A 22,441-nucleotide genomic window follows, 5' to 3' on the forward strand; every position below is an offset into this window, starting at 1 on the left:
ATGGCTCTCTATTGTGTTATCTAAGTAATTAATAAATATAGTGAATTGTTGAGGCCCCAACACAGATCCTTGTGGGACACCACTAGTCACTTCCAATTCGAGTACATACCGATTATCCCTACTCTGTGTCTTCTACCGCCTAACCAGGACAATAATTTACCTTCAATTTCATGAGCTTTAATTTTTGCTAACAGTCTCTTATGTGGAACCTTACCAGATGCCTTCTGGAAGTCCATATAAACTACATCCATAGACATTCCCCTGTCCACTATTTTAGTTATTGCCTCAAAAAAAATCAAATAAGTTTGTTAGACATGACCTACCTTTTACAAATCCATGTTGGCTCTCTCTAATCAGCTCAAATTTCTCAAGTGCTCAGTCACTGTGTCCTTAACTAAGTTAACTACGTTCCAGTAACTTCATCACAATGGATGTTAGACCAACAGGTCTATAATTTTCTGGTTTCTCTTTCTCTCTCTCAAATAATGGAATTACATTTGCAATTTTCCAATATAAGGGAGAATTCCTGAATCGAGAGAGTTTGGAAGATTATGGCTAAAGCACCTGCAATTTCCTTACCTACTTCCTTTAAAACACTGGGGTTGAAACCATAAGGCAGATGAAAGATTACATAGAATTTTACAGCACAAAAATAGGCCATTCAGCTGGTGGTTATGCTCCACACGAGCCTCCTCCTACGTTACTTCATCTAACCCTATCAACATATCCTTCTATTCCTTTCTCCCTCATGTACTTATCTAGCTTCCCCTTAAATACATCTATGCTATTCACCTCAATTACTCCATGTGGTAGCCAGTTCCACAATTCCACCATTCTGAGTAAAGATGTTTCTCTTGGATTTATTGGTGACTATTTTATATTTATGGCCCCTAGTTTTGGACTCCCCCACAAATGGCAACATCTTCATGTCTACCCTATCGAACCACTTCATAATTTTAAAGACCTCTATCAGATCTGGGGAATTCCCGATTACCCCCTCTTACTGTGGGAAGCAATCAACTGATGGTGCCCAAATTAGCTCATTGACATAATGACCAAATGGGCATTCCACCACTCGCTCCAGAGTATCTTGTGCTCGGACCTCAACGTACTAGGCAGCCTCTTTTCTCAAAACTTCTGACGTATATATAAAAAAAATTTTAAAGTACACTTTATTCTGCCACCCACCCTAAAATAAAATCTGTTGTACACTCGCATGCCCTCTCGCCCATAGATTGGTAATCCCATTTCAGGTTTTTGTCAGTCTTAATCTTGACATTTGAGGCTGCTAGTGGCCATTTTTTTTGAAGTGCAAAAGATTACTTGTTAGGAGGAGACTGTATCTGATCTATCCAAATTGACCCCTTAGCTTTGCTGTTCCCGCTTTCCCTGTAGGAAATGTCCCCGGACTTGCTACACTATCTGAAATTTTCCTTGTGGTGAATGGTTGTTATCCTGTGATACACCACCAACATCTTGGGCCTTTATTTTGATATAGAAGTGTAATTCAGGATTATCAGGTGGGCTTTCTTGTTTCAAATCAATGCCACTTAACTTGAGCGCATGAAGAAACCATCTTAAACTTGCATACTTGCCACGTTTCCCCGGTTAAGAACTCGCTGCTGCTGCATGCATTGCAAGGACGAGCACGCATTTCAGCCATGCCTCTTCATCTCTCCGTGAAAGAGAACCTTCTCATCCGTCTCGACTCTATTGCATTAGAATGGGGGGCGGGGGAGAGCGTTGCGTAATTCTCTGCCTTTGGAAAAAAGCATACTGTCTCAGGATGGAGAAGTGATGAATTATACTCCGCCAATAGTTTTATTCAGTTTTTGGTTTTGGGAGGAGGTAGACAAAGAGGTGGGAAAAGTGGTTATAAATGAATAGCCTGTAATGTGTGCCAGTTATATTTTGCAACTTCATGGGCAAAATCATTTTGATTCTATATCTGTACAAAGAAACTTGTTTAAAGGGGCAACCTGACTATCATCAGTTAGCATTTGTTCACATTATTATTTAATGAATCTTGACCTGAAGTATTAGATCCACTTGCCAAGCTTCACTGTTAAACTATGATGGTAGATGACTACTTCGATGAAGGCTTCCTCCCGCAAACAATATTTTGTAAGTTAAATAGAATTATAAAATTATTAGTTGTGGTTTTTTTAAAAAATGCTTAAATTGAGGCTTCATAGTAATGTTTAGAAAAATCTAAGGGTGCGTAGGTGTATATAGAGTGAGTTTTAGATAATGCCATATGGTTTAATCTCTTTTTCTGTTATTCAGGAAACGTACGAGAATATCCCTGGCCAATCTAAGGTCACGTTCCTTCTGCAAGCACTCAGGAATACAGCAGCTGCAGAAGAGGTAATTATTAAAATCTTTACTTTGCCTCCAGCCTAGCATTGAAAGGCTCACAGTGAATGAGGGCCGATTTAGTGCAGGATGAGTAGGCGAAACTCGTTTCAGTTCTTTCATCTTTGTGAAGTATAAAAGGATCGAATGGGCAGGCTGAAACTACATCTCCATGCAAGGAAAGTTCTAATTCTCTTCCACATCATCAAAAAAAAACATTTGTACTGCACCATCCACCATTCACAATATCTAAAGCTTATTTGCAGTAATTTTATTTCCAATTTGGAGGCTGTTTGTCAATGTCTAATTGCTTTATTTTAATAGAATGTAAGATAACAACAACTTGCATTTATATAGCACCTACAACGTAGTAAAACGTCCCTAGGCCCTTCACAGGAGCGATTATCAAACAAACTTCTGACACTGAGTGAAATACTAGGACAGGTGACCAAAAAGCTTGGTCAAAGAGGTAGGTTTTAAGGAGAGCCTTAAAGAGAGAGGTGGAGCGGTTTAGGGAGGGAATTCCAGAACTTAGGGCCTAGGCAGCTGAAGGCACGACCGCCAATGGTGGAGCAATGAAAATTGGAGATGCGCAAGAGGCCAGAATTGGAGGAGCGCAGAGCTCTTGAAGGGTTGTAGGGCTGGAGGAGGTTACAGAGATAGGGAGGGACGAGGCCACGGATGGATTTAAAAACATAGACAGCAGTTGAATGGTTTTTCTTTTTGTTTGTGTGCAGTCGTTCAGGTGATGAAAATATCCTACTTTTAAAAGACATTTATGAAGTTACTCTTGATGTCTGTTACCCTCCTCTTCTATAGACGTTGACTCTTCAGGGTCTGACTTTTTTTCAATTGAGCCGTGATGGTGAGCAGCCAATTCCTCTGGAGAACATCTCTGTTGTCCTTGTCTATGTTCGGGGTTGGGGGGGTGGATGAAGACAAGCTATTGCTGGAGATGAGCTGGCTGCGTTTGTTTAGGTAGGAAAGGAACCATGCGAGGGCAGTCCTGTGGAGTTAGACATTGGCGGAGATGTGTTTTGAGGAGGCTGGCACAGTCAAACGTTGGAAAGGACAGGGAGGGCCAATACACCACAGTCAGAGGATGTTGCTAGTGCTTTTGGCTAGGGCAGTTTTGGTGTTGAAGGGTGGAATCCAGACTGGAGGGATTCGAACAGGAGATATGGGCGTGGAATTCAGAGGCAATGACATTCTGGGGGTGGGAGGAAACTGAAGAGACAGCTACACAAATGGTCTTTATCTTAGAGACAAAGAAATCCACGAGGTCCTTGCATTTGATGTTCTTGGGTATTCTTTTAAGGAATGTGAAAGATAATAAGCTTTTCTTTGCCTAAATTACCACCATGACTATGTTTCAAAAGTAATTTCATTGTCTGTGAATTGCTTTGGGACATCCTGAGGACCTGAAAGGCACTATAGAAATGCTAGGTCTTTTTTCAGCATGGTTCCCGATGCTTTCCTGCCACTTTGCTCAGGGACCCAACTTTCTGCATGTGAATTTCTGATTTCACAATTTTGCAAGATATGAGTGCCTCTATGAACTGAGGGGTGAGAAGTAGCACAATGGGAGGCAATTGGTGGTGAAGGGGTGGGAAAGAGCATTCTTCCTATTGTGAAGAGCACAGTGCCTACCACGAAAGTTGTAGTTCTGAATAAACTCGTAACTAATTGAATCAAAAATGAGACCGACGTTTTTCTGTCCAGCAACTCCTGTGTAAAATCAGTTTCCTTTTTTTATATCAGGGGTATTGCAGGATCTTTCTAGACAAAGGCTCCGTGTAACAAAACTGCACCCAGTTCTGTGTATGTTGACATTTGAGCATGTCAAGGTGCCTGATGTGGGAAATTGAATAATTTGCTCTTGAATACAGGAAGTTTCACTTACCCGGCAGTATCTGATATTGGGTACTCAGAATGGCAAATGTTTCATTTCCCCAACACTGATTGCCTTCATTTTGAGCATAAGAAGCCTTGTATTCTTGTGGGAATCACTGAGCGTAAATAAGGTCTTGTATCATTGTAAAATTCTGATGGGATTTGATAGGGTAGGGGAAACTGTTTTCACTGGCAGGAGGGTCGGTAACCAGAGATACAGATTTAAGGCAATTGGCAAAAGAACCAGAGGGGCGATGAGAATTTTTTACGCAGCGAGTTATGATCTGGAATGCGCTGCCTGAAAGGATGGTGGAAGCAGATTCAGTCGTAACTTTCTAAAGGGAATTCAATATACTTGAAAAGGAAGAGTTTGGGGGGCTATGGGGAAAGCAGGGGGAGTGGGACTAATTGGATAGCTCTTTCAACAAGTAGGCATGATGGGCCGAATGGCCTCTTTCCGTGCTGTACCGTTCTATGATCAGTTGAGACTTATAAAAGATCCTGTCGTATCTTTAAAGTTGAAGGGGACGTATAATTGCATTTGTCTTTATTTGCAGGTAAGGCAGATGGCTGCTGTTTTAATGCGGCGAATGCTGTCTGCTTCTTTTGAAGAGGTATTCCCAAGCCTACCCCCTGATGTGCAGAATGCGATCAAAGATGAGCTACTTCTGGGTATCCAGATGGAGGGATCATCCAACATTAGGAAGAAGACATGTGACATTGCAGCAGAGCTTTCTAGGAATCTGATTGGTTAGTAACTTGTGCTAGCCTCCATTACATATAAAACCTCAGTGTTTCCCAGCCGCTAATTTTCACGGCTATGGCATTTTACTGAAACTTTTCACTAAATAGCACCACTCAATATCTTATTTTGTTGTGTTGAATAGATCAACGATAAATATGGAAGAAATATTGTATCTGAAATTCCAATATATAACTGAAGACTATTAGATGAATCTCTTTCTCTTTTTCCTGCTCCCACCCCCATGTGCATGTTGGAAAATTGGATTGGGATCTACAATTTGTATTTCAGGTTAACATAAGAATGTAAGAAATAGGAGCAGGAGTAGGCCAATCGGCACCTCGAGCCTGCTCCGCCATTCAATAAGATCATGGCTGATCTGATCCTAACCTCAAATTTAAATTCATGTCCAATTTCCTGCCCGCTCCCCGTAACCCCTAACCCCTTATATGATGCCTATAAGTTGCTTGCGTTTGGACTGGGGGGGTTTGGGAAGGTATGAGACATTTTTTTTTTACTCGGCGAGTTATGATCTGAAAGGGTGGTGGAAGTAGATTCAATAATAACTTTCAAAAGGGATTTAAATAAATACTTAAAAGGGAAAAATCTGCAAAGCTATGGGGAAAGAGCATGGGAGCGGGACTAATGGATAGCTCGTTCAGAGAGCCAGCGCAGGCACGATGTGCTGTATGATTCTACGTTCCATAAAACACATTGATAGTTACCCAAACCAAATCAATAACTCTAGCACTGTGGTTACAGCACTGATTGAAGTGTATATAACTTCTAATTGCCAGGGTAATCAATAATGAATTCGGACACAGAACTGTTGCTTTACTCTACCTTATTTAACAATTATTATCTATGATAACACAATTAGTACTATCACAGGGTTAACAATTGATGATTGTAGAAAAGTAAATGGGTGTTTAATAATTAGTCAAAATCATAGGCACGACAGTATATCACAAGATCGTAACATCAGCTGAGTTTTGCTTAGTATGACAGTTATGTTCAATGTCCCAGGTTACAGTGCAGTTTAGCAAAGTTATGTTTACAATCTGTATTTAATGCATTGCTGGTAACTTCCAGTAGTCAACCTGTTCCTCTGACATGAGCATAAGATACACAGCCCTGACTGCTGTTGCGCTGGCCAATTCTGCTTTACTCGGAGATGCTTGGGCTTCATCTTCAACCTCTCCTCTTTCCTACATTGCAACAGTGACTACACTTCAAAACTACTTCATTGGCTGTAAAGCACTTTGGGACGTCCTGAGGCTGTGAAAGGTGCTAGATAAATGCATGATCATCTTGACCTTTTCTCAGCTTTTTAAAAAGAACTGCTTCCAAAGCTCTTTACAGCTTTCTCTTAAACTTCTAACCTGTCTAAGAAGTTTCTCCTAGAGCCTTCCTCAAATGTTCTAATTTTGGTGGGCAAAATGTGACCTTAAATTTCACCAAGCAAGTTCCACTTAACAGGGTCTGACCATTAACGAAACAGCCAAGATGATCAATTCAATCAAATAAATCCTTTTCTAACGTATTGTACAACCTGGACAGACATGTCAGAAACTATAACATCCAACAAGGCTTTAATTAGGTTTTGTAATCCTGTCCTCTTTCCTGAGCTTAAGTCATATTAAGGGAGCCATCTTTTCTGAAAACAGCTGTTAAAATGGCTTTCTTGGTAGTTAGCCGTATTTTTCCAACGATGATAGACAATAGACCAGTTGGGCCGAATGGCCTGTTTCTGTGCTGTAGACCCTTATGTAATTCTATGTAATTGGTTGATTTTATTGGACTGCAATTTTGGTCGGGCCCAGTTCAAGTTGGCACCAGCTGGAAACCTGGTCATATTGGGGTGCATGAATCCTTTCTGTTTCTAGGATTTTCTACTATGCAAGAATTAATCTTCAGCTTTGTGTCCAGAAAACCCATAGTTTTCCTACAATGAGAAAGGTAGTCTGTTTGGGGATACTTAAGACTGTCTTCGTTGGTTTGTGCATCTCGGCTCAAAACCAGCGTGGTGATTTCCATATTGAAATTATGGAATGTATCGGGGAGGACTGGATCACACTCCTGATTAGGATCATGGTCAAAAAAAACATTGACGCTTGAGCTCTGAAGGCTCATGGATGGATAGCGGCCACTTGGGTGATATATTGGAAGGTTGCAGGCACCTGTGAACCCCAACATATCAGTGCCTTCAGTAGAGATGGGGAAATTGGGTTGGGGGGGAATTCTCAAAGCTAATTTTTTTTGCAATATTTATAGCATCGTAATCATTTGCAGCTAACTTGAACAATATTTGTTAACGCATCGATTGCTTGAAATGAATGTGCTTCTAACCGGTAACTTCAGCTGGCAGGAATTTCCAAGAAAAGATCTTAGAAAACGTGTTTCCACTTGTGGGGGAGACCGAAACAAGGGGCCACAAATATAAGCTAGTCACCAGTAAATCCAATGGGGAATTCAGGAAAAACTTCTTTACCCAGAGAGTGGTTAGAATGTGGAACTCACTACCACATGGAGTAGTTGAGGCGAATAGCATAGATGCATTTAAGGGGAAGCTGGATAAACACGAGGGAGAAAGGAATAGAAGGATATGTTGATAGGGTGAGAAGAGGAGGGGTGGGAGGAGGTTCGTGTGGAGCATAAACGTCAGCATAGACCAGCCTGTTTCTGTACTTTACACTCTATGTAATAAATCATCCTCTTATTTAAATGCAGAGGCCACTTCCCAAGCAGTCTTAACCAAAGTGAGGGAGTGGCTCACCTGAGAATATTCCTAAAATATTGATTTTTAAAAAAATTTGAAGACTCTGGCTAAAGATATTGCTTCTTTATATTTAGATGACGATGGCAACAACCAGTGGCCAGAAATTTTGAAATTTCTCTTCGAATCAGTCAGCTCCCAGAACGTGGCATTGCGTGAAGCTGCTTTGCACATTTTCTGGTAAGTTCCGTCTCTTGACACTCGCGCAATGTTGAATTTCATGTGGCGTACGGGGTGCAGCCGAAGCAGAACATGATGAGAAAATGTAATAGAATTGACTCCAGTGAGTGACTCCCAACAATTAATTCTCCAGGTCTTAATGTCTTCTCAGCTCCGGTCTTTCCATGGCATGAGAAGGTATCGGGATTGGTTCAGTGGTAGCACTTTTACCTCTGAGTCTGAAGTTGATGGGTTCAAGCCTCACTCCAGAGACTTGACCTCATAAACTAGGCTTGGCACTTCAGTGTAGCACTGGGGGGAGGAGTGCTGCATTGTCTTGGTTGGGAGTTAAGCTGAGGCCCTGTCTGCTCTCTAGGTGGACGTAAAAGATCCAATGGCACAATTCGAAGAAGAGCTGGGGAGCCCTCCTGGTGTGTCTCAACCAAATTCATTTACAGATTTTCTGGTCATTAATCTGTTATTTGTGTGTCCTTGCTGTGCGCAATTTGACTGCCACATTTCCCTGCATTATAACAGTGACTACACTTCAAAAAGTACTTAATTGGTTGTAAAGTGCTGAGGTTGTGAAAGGCATAATATAAATGTAAGTCTTTCTTTCATGCATGCACCAGGAGTCATGGCTCAGCAGCTAGTGTTTGCCCCCTCTATCTGTGATCATGTGTCAGTGTTTATTAACTGGCAGAAATGATAATAGGTGGTGCTTTTCTGTTATGTTGCAAGTAGATTTTGTATGGGTTCAAGATGTGGAGGTGTAACGACAGCAGCACTTGTCTGCCTCACATTGTTAGGGGACTGCTACTTCTGTGAAAGACTAAGTCTGGTTGGGAAAGGAGACCATTTTTGTTCATGACTTGCACAAGTGATGGTTTTGCATTACTAATGTACTCTCTAAAAATGCTGTTGAGGCATTCAAAATGGAGATTGATAGATTTTTGTTAGGTAAGGGTATTAAGTATAATGGAGCAAAGGCAGGTAAATGGAGTTGAGATACAGATCAGCCACGATCTAATTAAATGGCAGAACAGGCTTGAGGGGGTAAATGGCTGCCCCCTGTTCCTATGCATCTTGGCATGATTTATATCCCCTTGTGTCAGATCTTTGTTTTTGGTGTCCCTTTTATATAGAAGTTTTGCTTCATTGATTGCAGTACTACTTCAGTAAATACCTACAAATGCTTGTTTGACGGCATTGTACTTTCCATACTTTAGTTCTGGCTATAAGGAAACTGAATGACGGTCAGATTGAAATCTTGAGTCGAATGTTTTGATACCATTACCAATCTGTAAATATTTGTTTAGGAACATAGGGACAGGAGTAGGCTATTCAGCCCCTCGAGCCTGTTCCATTGTTCAATTAGATTGTGGCTGATCTGTATTTTAACTCCATCTACCCACCTTGGTTCCTTAACCCTTAATACCCTAGCCTAACAAAAATCTATCAATCTCAGTTTTGAAATTTTCAACAGCATTTTGAGAGCGTTTTCCAGATTTCCACTCCCCTTTGTGTGAAGAAGTGCTTCCTGACGTCAACCCTGATCGGCCTAGCTCTAATTTTAAGGTTACGCCCCCACCAGAGGAAATAGTTTCTCTCCACCTACCCTATCAAATCCTTCAATCATCTTAAACCCCTCAGTTAGATCACCCTTGGGGAGTGGGGTGCTCTGTCATTTTGAAGAACGAGTTTTTTTTTGCTCTGGGCTTTAGAGGTCTGTTAATTGTGAATGAATAACTTGTAAACTAACAAGTGTTTATATTAGTCTTGGAGACCTGAAATTGGTAAATAATGTATCCCAGTAGTGAGTAGAAAGCCGAGAAGGAAAAGAGCTGGCTTCAAAATTGCTGCAATGGCGAAATGTTGCGGATTAATCCACCGTTATTTTAACGTGGTTTAGATAACATTGTATGCCTTACTCTGCCTCATGTTCCTTTTCTGTACCTTCCACCCCACTTACAAAAAATAAACCTTCAAACCCAGGGCATTAATGTCATTTTGCAATTTGCCTTGTTACACTGGCATCGTCTTTGTCGAGGTGAGATGTGACCATTAAACCCAAACCAATTTTAATACAAAAAAGAGACTTCTGTTTTAAGTGTCTCAAATTTATGTATGAATTGACAGGTTACGATGCTAAACTCCACAGTTATTGTTTAAAATTGCTTTCACTTTAAATGTGCAATTTGGAGCTGCATGCTGGAATTCTAAATTTAAACTATCTGGCATTTACTGTTATCCAGCATTAACCTACAGTGATCTGATGATTCAGACTTTTGGTACTATGCACTGAGCCTTCTGATATAGTCTCCATGATCTAGAATAAATTAAAAAGATCAGGTGGAAAAGTGAGACTGTTCTCTCTACCTTGTACCAAAAATAATCTCGACATCTTGAAACTGCAGGATATCTCGAGAAGCTTGCAAGATTGCTGCAGTTTTCTGGGTGTGATTTCAGATTAGATTATTGTTCGGCCTTTATTTCCTGGGAAGACTGCTACTTGGTACCCATATTGATGCATTTAAAATGGAATCCTTTATGCATATAGTACTTGAAAGATAAATGGCATTTCATCTCATTAGATTCATTTCTCCACCCCTGGGTTGAATTTTATTCCCTTGCGTGCATGGCTAACCACCGTATAATGAAGATTGATATTTGACTGCTTAAAGTTCTTCAGTTAAGTGTGTATTGGCTGATGAATTGACTTTATTAATGGAAGGTTTGCCCACTAATGTTTAATAGGAATTTCCCAGGAATTTTTGGAAACCAGCAACAGCATTATCTTGATGTTATCAAACGCATGTTGCTTCAATGTATGCAGGACCAGGAAAATTCAACGGTAAGGGCTGCCAATGCGGGGTGTCACTGTTTTCTACTATTAGATGTGCTTTATAATAGCAATATGCCCCTTTTGGCTTTCTGGCATAAGTGTGAACTGGTTACAGTTTTGGTCAAATGTGTGCATTTGACCCTTAAAATTAACAGCTGTATGGTACTAACAGAGGACACTTTTCCTGTTAGAAGCAATCTTATTACTCTTAAAATGAATATGAATGCAGTATAGTCAGTGGAATAGTATACATTCCTACTGATTTACGTAGTCCCTGTGTTTTTTTCTCACTTTGTTCTTAAAAAGTAAATAATTCTTATTGTTCTCCCAGATAGAAGCTAAAGGTTTTATATGTTGCTTCAGACCTTCACATATCAGAAATTTTAATGCTTTTTCAGGTTGAATTTAAGTGAATTCTTTTCCACCCTTTTGATTAATTAAAAAAAAATCCTTTGATGCATTATCCTCTCAATAAATTCTAAACAAATCGTGAATTTAATTACTAAAAATGCACGTGGAGTGGACTGTACATTAAAAAGGATTTCCCCTGAATTCGAAGTAGTTTTTACGCAAAAAATCAAATCCAGTAGTTCATATTGAGGTACTTTAATAAAGGAGCATGGGATGTTTATTGCTTGACAAAATTTGAATGAACAGAGAATTTAAATTATGCCCCTTCAAATTAAGAGGGGTAGTAAGGCAGGTTTAAGGAGGGAATTCCAGAGCTTAGGGCCTATGCAGCTGAAGGCACGGCCGTCAATGATGGGTGATGAAACTCGGGGATGCGCAAGAGGCCAGATTAGAGGAACGCAAAGATCTTGGAGGGTTGTGGGGCTGGAGGAGGTTACAGCGATAGGGAGGTGCGAGGCATATAAAAGAACAAAACGTATAAATTTAAATCTGAAGAGTACATATTCTGTGAGTGAATTCCTCCTGTATTGGTGGTAACAACTGTCATGTGGGTTTCTTTAATCTTACCCACGTTTTTTGAGTAATGCACTTAATGCATTTTCCAATGGTGTCCTAAACATGCTGTGTTCTGTTAATGCTGGTTTTCTTGTTAGATTCGAATGCTGTCTGCCAGGGCTGCAGCAGCGTTTGTGCTGGCGAATGAGAATAATGCTGCCCTTCAAAAGCACTTTGCTGACATGCTGCCTGGAATCCTACAGGTATGGATTTTTTTTTTACGATTTGTGAACAAACTTGCTTTGTACCAAGGAGTGCCTTTTGTCTTTTTCTTAAATCATAAAAATAATTGTATGTCCATTGCAAAGTGTATGAACTTAGAAGCTAGTCTCAACCTAAATAAACAGCCCAAGTGTTTGCGGGCGAGTTGTATTTGTTGTGTAACTTGGCAACTCACTACTACAAGGAGCAGTTGAGGCGGATAGCATAAATACATTTAAGGGGAAGCTAGATAAACACATGAGGGAGAAAGGAATAGAAGGATATGTTGATAGAGTGAGATGAAGTAAGGTGGGAGGAGGCTCGTGTGGAGCATAAATATCGTTGGGCCAAATGGCCTGTGTCTGTGCCTGTGCTGTACACTCCACGTAACTATTGCAGTGCAGTTATTTATAATGCTTTCTTTATTGCTTGTGAATTTTTAGTAGTAGTGGAAGTTTTCTGTTTATGAAAAATAATTTGAGTAGTTGGATGTGAAAGATTCTTTAATATTGTGAGCATCAGTGTAAATTATAAACGACAACTTGCATTTATATAGAGCCTTTAACGTAGTCAGTCGTCCCAAGATGCTTCACAGGAGCATTATCAGACAAAATTTGACACTGAGCCACATGAGCTATTAGGACAGGTGACCAAAAGCTTGGTCAAAGAGGTAGGTTTTAAGCAGCATCTTAGAGGAGGCGAAAGAGGCGGGGGAGGTTTAGGGAGGGAATTCCAGAGCTTAGGGCCTAGGCAGCTGAAGGCACGGCTGCCAATGGAGGGGCAAAGGAAATCGGGGATGCGTAAGAGGTCAGATTTGGAGGAATGCAGAGTTCCCAGAGGGTTGTACAATTAAAACAGGTAACTGTCTTTTTGTGATACTGGTAGCAGTAAGTAGTGGCCCCCAGATAAACGAGGAAGACTTCTTAAAAGTGTTGGATTGTGTTTTGGTTTTTTGATTCTGAAGATTTTTATGAGCAACAATGTCTCTTAAAATGTTGCTAAGTATTCAGTTGACCTCAAAGGTATTTGGTTGCCAATACGTTAACACAGCACTACTCCTGTATTCCTCATCTCTTGTCCTGTGATTTAGGCTGTCAATGACTCCTGTTATCAAAATGATGATTCTGTGCTGAAATCATTGGTGGAGCTTGCGGACACGGCACCAAAATACTTACGTCCTCATCTCGAGCCCACTTTAACATTGAGCCTCAAGGTAAGCCTTGCAAAGAATTGTACTACTTTTCCTATTTATATGTCTATGTAAGTAGATTTGTACAAATGTATGTGGTGCAGTAGTTTGGATTTGATCTTGATTATAAATCAAATTTAAGATTGAAGTTCAGCTTGTACCTGTTTGTTTGACTAAGTATTTCAGTATAGATGTTATCATACAATCATACAGCACAGGAGGAGGCCATTCGGCCCATCATGTCTGTGCCGGCTCTTTAAAAGCTATCCACTTAGTCCCACTCCCCTGCTCTTTCCCCATAGCCCTGCAAGTAAGTGTGTGTGTGTGTGTGTGTGTAATCTCCCAATTGGAGGCTAACTTTCCGCTTTGCATTTATAGAAATGTACCTCCCGAAATAAAAAAAAATGTATTCTTGAGGGTGGAGTCTTTTATTTTTAGAAATAAATTTGCAAACCAAATCCATGGTTGTTGTTGTGGTCTAAATATATCATGGTGGATTATTCTATGAGCCATAAAATGTAAAAGCTGTGTAGTATTTATACTATTTTTCTATTTAGTATGAGGCAGTCAGTGTTGTGGAATAGTTTTAATTGCATTGGGCATGAGTGTTGAATCTGAAGGAGATGTGATTGCCCCGCGGTACAGGGAGTAGGGAAAGGGCTGTGAGATGATTGGTCTCAGAAACATGTTAACTGTATCTGTGCATTATTGGGTTTTCAGATAGATTTTTAAATAGTCCGGATGTGGTTATGAGTGGTACACTTAATAGATTATTATATCTGCTTGCTTTATCACCTTTGAAAATGATGTTGAGTTGTTAATTGTGATTTGTCCCTGTTTTAACCTACAGCTCTGTGCAGACACTAGCCTGCAAAACATGCAGCGTCAGCTGGCACTGGAAGTGATAGTGACTTTGTCGGAGACTGCCTCTGCCATGCTGAGAAAACACAGCAATATTGTATCACAAGCTAGTAAGTAACAAGTTAGCACTGCTTGGAATTTTATAACTGCTCTTGATTGGGTTTCATGCATTTAGCAGATCTTGTACCTAGAAATTACAACACGGAAACAGGCCATTCGGCCCAACCAGTCTGTGTCGGCATTTACCCTCCATGCGAGCAAATAGTCCCAATCAGATTTACCCACCCTGTTCCCATATCCCTTCATCCACCTATCAAGTCTAACGTTGAATGTTGGCATAGTTTCTGTTTCAACCACTAACCCTGGAAGTGAATTCCACAGCCTCACAACTCTGTATAAGGAAGTTTCTCCTGCCCTCTTCTAAATCTCTTGCGTGTAACTTTGTATCTATGGCCCCTTGTTCTTGACCCTGTAACTACTGGAAACACAGTCTGCTTCTATCTCTGTAACCTCCTACACCAACAGAGATCTCTGCGCTCCTCCAATTCTGGCCTCTTGCGCATCCCTGATTTCCATCGCTCCACTATTGGTGGCCGTGCCTTCAGCTGCTTAGGCCTAAAGCTCTGAAATTCCCTCCCTAAACCCCTCTACCTCTCTCTCTCCTTTTAAGTATTTCCTTAAAACCTACCTTTTTGACAAAGCTTTTGGTCACCTATCCTAATACTTAGGTGGCTCGGTGTCAAATTTTGCCTGCTAGAGGTCCTGCAAAGCACCTTTTACTACTTTAAAGGGGCTATATAAATGCAAGTTAAGTATGCAGTCCTGGGCCTCTTAAGGTGTAGGTTCTGGCGGTAATCTCTACTTAACACACACTACTGAATGTTCTCAACATGTGACAAGAAGGTACGATGCAATCTCATTTTCTGTGGGTCAAAGCTGTAGACTCCCAATTGCTGTAGTGTAAGGTGAAACAGACAGTTGCTCCAGTTCCAATACAAATTTTAACAATTATAGTGGAATTGGTTGTGCAGTACAGGGCTCTACAGAGGAGTAAAACGTTGGAACGTCTGAATTTTTGTACACCTGTAATAGCTTTCATCCTGCAGCAAATAAGGAAAAATTCTGTATTTAAAGAAAAATTCTAAATGCAGAGTAAATGTGACTTCAAAAATTGGCTTTAGCTAGCTATTTTTAAACAGAGTGAATATTGTGTCGGCCAATAAGTCAGAGGCAGGGGCGGGACATGTGGTTTTAATTTAAAGAGTCTCCGAACTCATGACTGAAACTACAGCAACTTCTCCCGAGTACAGCAGGATTATTTCTCCAGCAAAATGCAGAGTGGAGGATAGTTACATATTACAAATTGTGTGTGTAAAATCAATCCCAGCCACTTACAGCAGTGCCAGGCGTGATTGACAGGGTAATTCCCCCATCATCTCCATTCTGGCCGAGAATAGTGGTGTCATGATATGCAGACATCTTTAAAAGAATCCTTTTGTCTCTGTCAGGGGAGTGGCCAACTAACACAACTGACATATCTGTTTCAAGGAGTCAGCTAGCCGTCTTTTGGTGCTACAGCCTGTACTTGAATTAAGTCAAAGCTTGCTTAGTACTTTAACATTTCAAAAGAGATTTTTTTAATGTATGCAAGTCATAGACTGGAGAAACTCATTTTCTAATGGGTAACCTATTGGGATATACTTCGGAGGAAGAAAGTTGATGTATTTAAAGTAAACCACTGGTACGGTATTGTGTGTGTAAATAAAATGATACAATCTCATTCTTTTTATGTATGGACGCCGGCTGTAATACTAAAGTTACTTTTTACTTGTGGAGCACAAGTATGCATTGGGTGAATTTCTGCAGTTTGCACTCAATTTTTAGGCAAAGCATTTAATAGACCATCAAGTACAGTATTACACTTTTCTAACTGACTTAGTTTTAACTATATATTTTTGTACTTGCTGTTTTTATACCAGATATTCTGTAAGGGTTGCCCTAGGTGCTACTGTTGGTATAGTGGAACTGAACACGTTTTAAACTGATAGATGTGCTACAATGCCATTTTTTTGGTTTACTTCAAAAACAGGCTTCATTCTTAAAGTGAATGTTAACAAATACTGGAGCTTTTTCCATTAAAATATCTTTATTCAGTTCCACAGATGCTGGCAATGATGGTGGATTTAGAGAATGATGAAAACTGGTCAAATTCAGATGAACTTGAAGATGATGACTTTGACAGGTGATTCACAGTTAATGAAAATTTGCTTTTTATGGAAAAGCATGGGAGTTTAAATCAAATAAGCACTAAGGAACCTGTACTGTAATTTGGGTCCGTTTCTGTCTAATTTATCTTGGCAATAGAACCAAAACATCAGATCAATTAATGATTTGCACTTTTAAAAAAAAGTACTAAGATTGTTTCTTATTTGTGCAACTATTTAATCCTTGCTGTGGCCAGACAAATGGATTCCATTGTAGTGAATGTTTTCCAGGGGAAAGTCATCCACTGAGAGAACAGAATAATGGTCATATTATGCTTGATGTCAGAGTATAGATACCTGTCTATACTGCAAAGTAATGCTGTTACCTATCAGCAAGATTCTGTCCTTATCCTTAATTGTTACTGTGCTGAACAGTAATGCTTTTGTTGTTTTTCTTAAAAGGGATTTGTTCCCCTCCAAGGTTATGCACCCTGTGGTGAAGAAGTGAGGTGTGTAGCCAGCTCCCAGGCTGCTGCTATTGATTCCTTTTTAACTGGCTGCCAGGAAGTACACAAGAACAACCTAGTGGACTCTTTTCTCTTCCCCCCCCACCCCACCCCCATCCCCGACCTCCGACCCCCCCCCCACACAAAAAAAAGCCCCATTACAATCTGTTCCAAATCGTTATCTGCGTCCTTTATTTACTGAATTTTATATCGGCTCATTTACCATGGGGAAATTAATCATTGTGTAACAGTCATAAAGTCATACAGCACAGAAGGAGGCTGTTTGGCCCGTCATACCTGTACCTGTGCCAGCTCTTTGAAAGAGCTATCCGATTAGTCCCACTCCCCTGCCAATTTTTACTTCCCAATTCCCTTTTGAAAGTTACTACTAAATCTGCTTTCACCATCCTTTCAGGCAGTGCATTCCAGATCGTAACACCTCGCCAGGTAAAAGAAATTCTCCTCATCTCCCCCCTCTGGTTATTTAGAAGTCAGGAAACCAATATTTTGAAATAATTTTGCACTTAAGCTTTTTATATTGTTGATTGGGGGTAGTAGAGGAAAAAGTTTATATGGGAGAAAAAAGTCTGTTTTGGTATGACATTGGGTGTTCAATTTAGGTGTTCAATTCAATTTAGGCTGATTGCCTTTGCAGCTTTGACTTGTAAATTGAAATGTAATGTGTGCAATGAAAAGTGCATTGATTGATTTAAATTCTGCAAATTGTATGCAGAGAATTGCACTAACAGCACTGACAATGTGCATCTTAATAAAGCAATGTATTCTACTAAATTGCCCCATAATCCTAAATGATACAACGGGAAATTTCTGTGTCTCTGTTCTTGGTGCACTGTTTATGCTTTCAAACTGTTGGAGGAAAATTGAAAGCAGATGTTTTGTGTATAACTTACCTTGTATGTTGTCACTGTAGCAGAAATTATGCCATGAATGGAGAAACTAGATGTTGAGCCACACCCCATTTATACCACAGAACTGTGAATTCTTAACGATTGAGTGAGTTAATTAAGTATAATGTCCCTGTTAAGTTTGGGATAAAATTAAAACTCTTCTAATTCAAAAGTACAGATATAAGATTGCTAAAACTTTAGAAGTTCTGATTTGAGTTTACTGTAAGTGCTCAGAATAATGCCATAAACTTGGAGAATGGAAATAGAATACTTGACCAGAGTTTCCTCACTGAATATAAAAATGCTAGTCCATTTTCAGATCACGAGCAGACTTGCTAATGGGGTTCAGAATGCAGATTTGAGTTTGGATTTAAAAAGGTTACAGGCACCATTCTTTGACCTCAATCAGTTGCTGCCTTTCAAAGTTTTTTATTCTGGCTTGAAATTAATTTTTAAAAGCCTTGCTAGTAACTTGCATTCGCTTTGTTTTCCTTTTGGAACTCAAAACTTTTTTGTTTTAACCTAGCAACGCTGTCGCTGGTGAAAGTGCACTGGACAGGATAGCCTGTGGCCTTGGTGGTAAAGTAATGCTTCCACTGATAAAAGAACACATCATGCAGATGTTACAAAATTGTGAGTATGAGGCATTCAGTAATGTAAATTGTTTCACAATGATTATCTGTTTTGGTCAAATCCATTTCTACAATTTGTAACCAAAGACAGTACTGCCCCATTAAGGCTGAGCTGAGATTTTCTTTGGTTAAAATCGTGACGCATTACCACATTCACAAGACACTCTCCCATTGAGACAGTGAAAATTGCTGGATGAGAGATTGTAGTCCATGTTCTTGCACCTCTTGAAAGTTGGTTTCAAAGCTATATTGAGCAATTGCCTGCCCACCTCTTAGCAAGGATACTGTGGGATCGGGGAGAAGTAAGACAACATTGCTGTAACACCAACAAGGAAGCTTTACTGATATTTTTTGTTGAGATACTTGTGGTCCTTAATGATCTCAGTATAAAAAATCTCTGTTTATGCTGGTGTGCCATGGGAAGGAACATTAGATTCTGGGCAGCACTCTGCACTCATGTCATTCTTGTATCGTTTTACATCAAAGATTGAGGGAATAAAGTAGAATGCATTGTGCCACTTTGTGAGCAGCTAGCCGTATGTTTGTTGCTGTGTGTAGATTATACCAAGTACACTCTCTCAAATTAATTGTGTAGTGTAAATTGAGTATGTTGATTCATTTAATTTATAATTGATCTAAAAAAAGTACTAAATCTGTATTATGATATGTTGATTTGGTTTGGAGGTAGTTAGCCAACTAGCCTTTTTTTTTAAAACAGTGCTATTTATATTTAGCTCCTATAATTAGTAACCAACGCCAGCTGATTACTGTGTATCCAACAACACACTCTGCTCACCACAAAGCAAAATTCATAATGAATGGGTGTAAATCATATTTTCATTCCATAAAATTTTCATTCAAGTCCGAAGATCCTTTCCTAAAAAGGAAAAAAAATTGCAAATACTGTGAATCTAAATTAAAAAAGAAAAAGAACTTGCGTTTATATCGTGCCTTTCATGACCTCAGGATGTCCCTGAGTTTTGGTCTCCTTACCTAAGAAAGGATATACTTGCCATAGAGGGAGTGCAGCGAAGATTCACCAGACTGATTCCTAGGATGGCAGGACTGTCTGATGAGGAGAGATTGGGTCGATTAGGCCTGTATTTACTCAAGTTTAGAAGAATGAGAGGGAATCTCATTGAAACGTATAAAATTCTGACAGGGCTAGACAGACTGGATGCAGGGAGGATGTTTCCCCTGGCTGGAGGTTCCAGAATGAGGTCACAGTCTCAGGATACGGGGTAGGACATTTAGGACTGAGATGAGGAGAAATTTCTTCACTCAGAGGGTGGTGAACCTGTGGAATTCTCTACCATAGAAGGCAATGGCAGCCAAGCCACAGAATATATTTAAGAAGGAGATAGATAGATTTCTAGACACAGAAGGCACCAAGGGGTATGGGGAGAGAGCAGGAATATGGTATTGAGATAGAGGATCAGCCATGATCATACTGAATGGCAGAGCAGGCTCGAATGGCCTACTCCTCCTATTTTCTATGTTTCCAATGTTATGCATCCGTGGAATTCTGCTATTGAATTCTTGAGTGAATCGTCTAAGTGTGCCTTTGAAGGCTGGAATTTTGCACCTGTCAACAAGTTACCATGTGTTGTAGTTGATGGCTTACCCTCAGACTATTTTTCTATTAGCCTAGATTTGTCAAGGGACCATTCAAAGAAGAGCCAACATTTATCCCGGAGCAACATCACTAAAGCAGATTATCTAGTCATTGGTCTCATTGCTGTTTGTGGGACCTTGCTGTTAGGCAAACATGGCAGCCAATTTGCTGTGTTACAATAGTGACTACATTTAAAAGTACTTCAGTTGGCAATTCCATCGCTCCACCATTGGCGGCCGTGCCTTCAGCTGCGTAGGCCCTAAGCTCTGGGATCCCTCCCTAAACCTCTCTGCCTCTCCACCCCTCTCTTCTTAAAGACGCTCCTTAAAACCTACCTTTTTGACCAAGCTTTTGGTCACTCGTCCTAATATCTCCTTAGGTGGCTCGGTGTCCATTCTTGTCTGATTGCGCTCCTGTGAAACGCCTTGGGAGGTTTTCCTACATTAAAGGCGCTATATAAATGCAATTTGTTGACAGGAGTTGTGATGTTTTCTTGCAGCTGACTGGAAGTTCAGGCATGCGGGCCTGATGGCCTTGTCCGCTATTGGGGAAGGCTGTCATCAGCAAATGGAGGGGATCCTCAACGAAATTGTAAATTTTGTCTTGCTATTTCTTCAAGATCCAGTAAGTGAAATAAAATTACACTTCTTCAGTATAAGTGTAGAATGAATGTCCTACGTTTGCACGTGAAGGCTGGCCATTTGGCTGAGGTATCAGTGGGTTCTTGCCATCTGTGTACCTTCACCCAGTGTGAGTCGGCATGTTCTGGCGAGAAGAGAAATTTGGTTGAGGAGGGCTGTGGTTGGGCACACCCAGTTTTGTCCTGGGCTTGGTGTGTTTTGTGTTGGGGGGCGGGAGGGGGGGGGGGGGGGGTGGGTTATATGCATAAGTAAAATGGGGGAAAAAATTCAGTTTGTAATGAGCAGTGTTCAATATAGCCAATTGATAAATCTGTCAAATTCCTAATTGTATTCCTTTTGTGTACAAATCCATATGGCAAAATAAAAACTGTTCTTTCAAGGTATCACCAGGCAGGTGAAAATCCCAGTTGGAGTGAGGGGAAAGAGGGAAATGTTGGAATATACTTTCTAAAGCTACCGCAGAATATTTTTACAAGTTCTGACCCAATACCTGCCAAAGTTTCCATTAAATTATAAATATAGTCACTTGTGTTGTATTTAGCAAACTTTTTACTAAGCATTTTCAAAGTGGTTAAGAAAGGTGCTCCCACAAACACAGACAGTTGGTTTCTTCTGATTTCTTTCATCGATCTGATGTGGGCTCTGTTGTTTATGGTCTTTTAACAATTTTGTTTTTAAGTCCTTTGATATTTTCTAGTCGGTAGTGAGATTTGATGCATTCTGTGGATTGATGCTGTTTACCATTTTATATATGTGCCACTTATTTAATTAAAAGAATGGCTATAACCAGGAGGAAGTAAATGCAAAGTTTTTGCCTCCGCACAAGTTTTGTTAGGATTTTGAGGAGCACTCTACATAGAGGAAAGGACTCAAATCCGATGGTCCAGAGATTGGGCTCTGATAACGGATAACAGTAGGGTGCTCCTCATAGAGACTTTTGCCATTTGTAAGTATTTCAATGAGATTTGGAAAAAAAAAACAAATAGGCCTCATTGGATATACGTCAGACTCTGTGGAGTTAAGTTAGAAGAATAGCCACTTGTGCTGCCTATTTAAATAAATTGTAAACAATTTTACAACACCAAGTTATAGTCCAGCAATTTTATTTTAAATTCACAAGCTTTCGGAGATTTTCTCCTTCCTCAGGCAAATGTTTCAAGAGCTCCTTGAAGCCTACGCATTTATACATATTGAACAATACATGGTGTTTACAGATTGCCCCTGCAACTGCCCGTTGCCAAGGCAATCACCGTGTTCAGACAGAGAGGTGTCACCTGCAGAACCCCCGAATACACATTCAACAAAAAAACAAACAGGGAAAAAAAACAGAGAAAAAAAAAACACAGAGAGAGGCAGAAACATCCGGAAGGCAGAGAGAGCCAGCAAATGACCCATTATATTAAAAACAGATAACATTTGTTCGCTGGTGGGGTAACGTGTAGCGTGACATGAACCCAAGATCCCGGTTGAGGCCGTCCTCATGGGTGCGGAACTTGGCTATCAATTTCTGCTCGACGATTTTGCGTTGTCGTGTGTCTCGAAGGCCGCCTTGGAGTACGCTTACCCGAAGGTCGGTGGATGAATGTCCATGACTGCTGAAGTGTTCCCCGACTGGGAGGGAACCCTCCTGTTTGGCGATTGTTGCGCGGTGTCCGTTCATCCGTTGTCGCAGCGTCTGCATGGTCTCGCCAATGTACCATGCTCTGGGGCATCCTTTCCTGCAACGTATGAGGTAGACAACGTTGGCCGAGTCACAGGAGTATGAACCATGCACCTGGTGGGTGGTGTCATCTCGTGTGATGGTGGTATCTGTGTCGATGATCTGGCATGTCTTGCAGAGGTTACCGTGGCAGGGTTGTGTGGCGTCGTGGACGCTGTTCTCTTGAAAGCTAGGTAGTTTGCTGCGAACGATGGTCTGTTTGAGGTTGGGTGGCTGTTTAAAGGCGAG

General features: G+C 40.5%; 1 protein-coding gene across 1 annotated transcript in view; it reads left to right on the forward strand.

Annotated features, from left to right (window-relative positions):
* kpnb3 (karyopherin (importin) beta 3) overlaps positions 1-22,441 on the forward strand; it is a 58,018-nt gene that overhangs the window by 9,774 nt on the left and 25,803 nt on the right. Inside the window, exons 2-11 of the mRNA XM_067986576.1 lie at positions 2,287-2,367; positions 4,806-4,998; positions 7,844-7,946; positions 10,683-10,779; positions 11,835-11,939; positions 13,028-13,150; positions 13,977-14,097; positions 16,142-16,229; positions 18,132-18,238; positions 20,352-20,476. Of these exons, the coding sequence (XP_067842677.1) occupies positions 2,287-2,367; positions 4,806-4,998; positions 7,844-7,946; positions 10,683-10,779; positions 11,835-11,939; positions 13,028-13,150; positions 13,977-14,097; positions 16,142-16,229; positions 18,132-18,238; positions 20,352-20,476 (1,143 nt within the window). The remainder of the gene's footprint in view (positions 1-2,286; positions 2,368-4,805; positions 4,999-7,843; positions 7,947-10,682; positions 10,780-11,834; positions 11,940-13,027; positions 13,151-13,976; positions 14,098-16,141; positions 16,230-18,131; positions 18,239-20,351; positions 20,477-22,441) is intronic.

This window comes from Heptranchias perlo, chromosome 6 (genome assembly GCF_035084215.1).
Source record: "Heptranchias perlo isolate sHepPer1 chromosome 6, sHepPer1.hap1, whole genome shotgun sequence".
Lineage (NCBI taxonomy): Eukaryota > Metazoa > Chordata > Chondrichthyes > Hexanchiformes > Hexanchidae > Heptranchias > Heptranchias perlo.